General features: G+C 28.4%; 1 protein-coding gene across 1 annotated transcript in view; it reads left to right on the forward strand.

Moving 5' to 3' along the window:
• Positions 1 to 490: 490 nt before the first annotated feature.
• Positions 491 to 4,795, forward strand: part of LOC105448021 (dynein heavy chain 12, axonemal-like) — a 61,795-nt gene continuing 57,490 nt past the window's right edge. Inside the window, exon 1 of the mRNA XM_011686380.1 lies at positions 491 to 899. Within this exon, the coding sequence (XP_011684682.1) occupies positions 553 to 899 (347 nt within the window). The 5' untranslated portion in view covers positions 491 to 552. The remainder of the gene's footprint in view (positions 900 to 4,795) is intronic.

Here is a 4,795-nt window from a genome sequence, read left to right on the forward strand (position 1 = left end):
CTTCTGGAGATATATTTTGTTATGTATTTTAATAATATATAATATACAATAAAGACAGTCTTTTAAATGTTTTTTCAAATCAAGTATAGATTTTTGATAAAAAGGTATCTAAAGAAATATTTTATTCCTGTTATTAAATTATTCAATATTCTACAATATCGTAGATTACAATGAAACAAGATTATTTATTATTGTTATTAATATTATTATTAACATATCTTGAAAAATGATATTATTATGTTAATATTATTCTTGAAAAATTCTATATAGAAAAAACAATAAACAAATAATTATAAAAACATACGATTATTTATAATAAAAGATAAATGAAATATTATAGTATTTATTCATTTGTATCTTTCATTTATTCTGTATAATTTTGTTACAGTAAAAGTTTTAAATTTAATGTTAAGATTTTTTGCTATATAAAATACACAGTTTGGAAAAATCTCCTTTCAAAAATGGAATAATTATTTTATTAATAGCTTAAATATATATGATATATGACAGGACTGGGAAGATAGCATTTACAAATTGACAATTCAATCGAAAATGTATGACAAATACATGGATATCTTCGACAAACAGATGCAAGAAACAAAGGATCAATACTATGAGACAATGCGTAATATGGCTATATGCCGAATAATAGCTATTAAATGCGAAAGCGTGTGCAATAAGAACTTATTTACTATTGCATCATACGAAAAAGAAAGAGAACATCCCAGTCGCCCTATGGTTGTTACAAAATTTTTTAGGAATCGCTGCGCAGTTGCCAAACAATATTACTTATCACATCGACTTATTAGAAACATTGTCAACAAAGCACATCTTCTCCTGCCGGAAATTTTTTGCGACTTTGGACAGTATCACAATCTGGAGTTTATTGATTTTGACAAGTACATCAATACATAATCAAAAAGATATCAAATTGATACATTGATAAAAATTTTTGTTTGCATATACAGAGTCTAGTAAATCGTCTGTAATACTTAGGAGATGATTCGGGATCGAGACTCAAAAAGAAGGAAAAAAAATTATACAAACAAAGGTTACCTAAAATAAGTCGTTTTCGAGTTATAACCACTTTTATGTTAAAAAAATTGTAATTTATTTTTCATAACCATAATTATAATCATAATTTATCATAATAATCATAATTAGTCATTTCTTTATCCAGGATGCCTCGTAGAGGCATAGTGCGCTTGGCATCCCTTATTTTTATTTTTTTTTTCAATTTTTCAATATTTGTAAATATGATTAAGTTATTTTTAGAATCAAGGATAAACATAAACAGGTATTTAAATCGAATTAAATAAGATATTCAAAATGACCATCTTCAGCAGCAGGTCCTTAGTCTTCTATCAAACAAATTCTGAACTTTTTGAAAAACATTTGAATTCATCCAAAATACTACAATTAATATTCGATTAATCAAATATTCAATTTAAATACCTGTTTATCCTTCATTTTAAAAATAATGTAATTGTATTTACAAATATCAAGAAATTAAAAAAAATAAAAAAGAGGAATGCCAAGCAAACTATGCTTTCACGTGGTGAATCCTGGATAAAAAAAAGAACTATTATGACTAATTATGATTATTCTTATAAATTAAGATTGTTATTATAATTATGATTATAAAAATTAAATTACAATTTTTTTAACATAAAAGTGGTTATAACTTGGAATCGACTTATTTCCGGATCTATATTTAACCTTTTTTTCTTTTATTAGGATCCAGAATTACCTTCCAAAGATATTGCAGGCGATTTACTGAACCCTGTATAAAATTTTTCGTATCATATCCGACAAGCGACTGAACTTCCGAAAACAATCCATGCTTAATTGTTATGATTTTTGGCAGAAATACTCGGAATGATGTCAAGTGAATATCCTTAAATGGATATTCAGCGCAAATAAAGTTTAATACAAAAAATGTTCAAATAAAGTTATATATTGTTATACTGATTTACCAAATGAATATAGGTACTGTAATTATATATTTGATTAATTAGGGATTATTATAAGTAAAAAGATAACTAAGGGAGAGTCTGAGGGGAGTGGAAGCAGTAAAAAATAGAAATATATGTTTAAATAAATTTAAATTTATTAGATGAATTTATAAATAAGAAAAGTGTATGTTTTTTTGTATAATAAGCCTTTTTGCATAATGCCTTTGAAAATAACGATCATTTCTTCGTGCATATATTTTACAACGCAAAGCGAGGTCCTACATGGGTTTGCAACTTTTTACACAAAGCGAGGTCTATTCCACACCAAGAAATGGTTTGAGTTAGGTTAGTTTGAAACGAGGTGGAATCTCCCCGAAGGGGGGGGGGGCTCAACATACTGCCCCCACGCATGTATTATATTTTACAACGCGAAGCCAGTGATCCACATGGGTTTGCAATGAATGACTGACATTGCCACCACTGGATGGACAATGTTGACTTTGCCTGTCTATCTATCACTTTTTTATCATTTCATCTTAAAAAATGGCTTTTTCACAGGAGTCGTTGAAAATCCTTTTAAGGGCTTTTATTTTAACTCAAATTAAAACTTTTGACAAAGTTTCATTGAAATCGGAGGGATGGGTTGTTTTCAGAAGTTTATCCCAACAAGCTTACCTACGAATGTTTATGCAATTTAAAAATTTTTTTCTAATTTAATCAAATTACATTTTAAAAAATCTATATATACAGTTTCATGCATCGGATATATGTTTCAGTACATTGTATATACATATTTACATTAATATACAGATTTAAGTTAAGATGTTTTTTAATTATTTTTCATATATTTCAAACTATTAGAAAATTAAATAATTATTTATAATCTATATTTCTTTGTATTAATGACAATGAGATTTCTATTACAAAAACCATCTTCTTAATCCCCAAAATTCTATATATCATTGCAAGATAGAAGAAGTGATTACTTTATCTAATTGCTCTTTTTGCTTCAATTACCTTGTTGTTCTGCCTTTAAAATATAATATGCTACCATTTGAAAACATATGTAAATAAACTTTTATAACTAAATTGAAATTTTCAGCTCAATAAATAATAAATTAATAAAAAATAAAGTGTTATGAGCCAAAGCAGGGTGTTATATGCTCCAAGTAAATGTAACTCTTTAATTAAAATATAGTAAACAGACGTTTCGATCCAAATAGGATCATTTTCAATGTTAAGCGCAAAATTAATAATATATAATTTAAAAACAATATTTGGTCATCCTAACGGTCTAACCAAATAAAATTTAAAATACAAACACATACGGTCGTCTAAAATGGTAAGACAATATAAAAATGTGAGTACTACTTATCGCATTATATGAACTAGATTAAGGCGCAAGTCTTCAGATGTATGCGTAGGTCTGCAAAACAGTATATTACGAAGTGTGTAACTTCAATTTCTTCGGTTTTATGGTAGATAAAGCTTGATCGGTTTAAATATATTATTTGGATATTTTAGAATATATTATACAATACAAAGTCAGTGCTGGTCAATACCGTAAAAAATCATGAAACAAAAAATAGAATTACTTAAATTATATTAAAATTAAATACCTTGAGGAGTCTCTGTCACGCTTTATATAAATTATCAAAATGATTAGACAGTCAGTGGCAGTTCTACGTGTGTTTCTATGTAGGTCACACTTAAGAGTCTTTATGTAATGCAAGCTAAGACACATAAATGCCATCTCTATTCCTTCAGATAGAAAAAAACAAAGAGGAGGAAAAGAGAGTGGGAGGGAGGGGGAAAAATGAAAAAAAATGAAGGATAAAGAATACAAATTATTAGTGTGGCTGTAATGAATTTAAAAGCGGAAGATACGGATCAGGCAGTGATCCTATGTCACTCTGTTTATTAAGACTGTGTTTTTGAGTCTTAATATGAACCATTTCAGAAATCAAACGTTTTTCATACGATGGTTCATTGTCGACAATCTTCACATCTGCCAACTCAAATTCATGATTGAGTATAGCACGATTATAAGAAATGACGGACAGCGTGCCGGATTTTTTATTAATATCTTGGCGATACTCTTTAATTCTAGTACCAAGTTGTTGTTTCGTTTAACCTATATACGTAGTATTGCAATCTTGACATGAAATTGGTACACCACGTCTTGATATGCCGCACGATTTAGCACATCTTTTCCGCATTTTATGAATTTATTTAAATTGTTAGGAATGGAAAAGGCTGTTTTGAGATTTAATCTTGTAGACATTAGTATGAAGCATTAAGAAATAGTTTTAACATATGGGACTGTGAAAAAACGATTATTAGACTTATTAATTTTTTTCCGGAGAGCGTAATCTTCAGTTTTTGAAGAGTGAAATTTTAGCCTTGTATTAATGGAAAAAAATGAAAGGTAACGGATATCCATTTTTGAAAAATGTGAATCAAGTCCTCAAGATTTTTTTTATGGAATTGAGGATGGGAAAGCAGTAACACTCTATCCACTAAACTAAATAAAACTCCTCTCTTATGGCAAATAGGGTGTTGTGAGTGGAAGTTTAAGAATCCGCCCGAGAAAGTAGATTTGTTATATTCAGTTCCCGGCTGTCAGCTATTATAGTTACATCAAGGAAATCAATACAGTCATCCTTACTAATTTCTATGGTAAACTTTAAGAGGATGCTAAAGCCGTCTGTTTTATCGACAAAAATACCATTTTTGTTAGATACAAAATACTTCGTATTAATCGCATAGAATAAAATTTCCTTTTCCACGATTAAAACACACATGCTAATGTATCTGGCCTGTCTCTTATACACATCTCT

The sequence above is a fragment of the Wasmannia auropunctata genome, unplaced genomic scaffold, assembly GCF_000956235.1.
Source record: "Wasmannia auropunctata unplaced genomic scaffold, wasmannia.A_1.0 LD336090.1, whole genome shotgun sequence".
In the NCBI taxonomy this organism is placed as follows: Eukaryota; Metazoa; Arthropoda; class Insecta; order Hymenoptera; family Formicidae; genus Wasmannia; species Wasmannia auropunctata.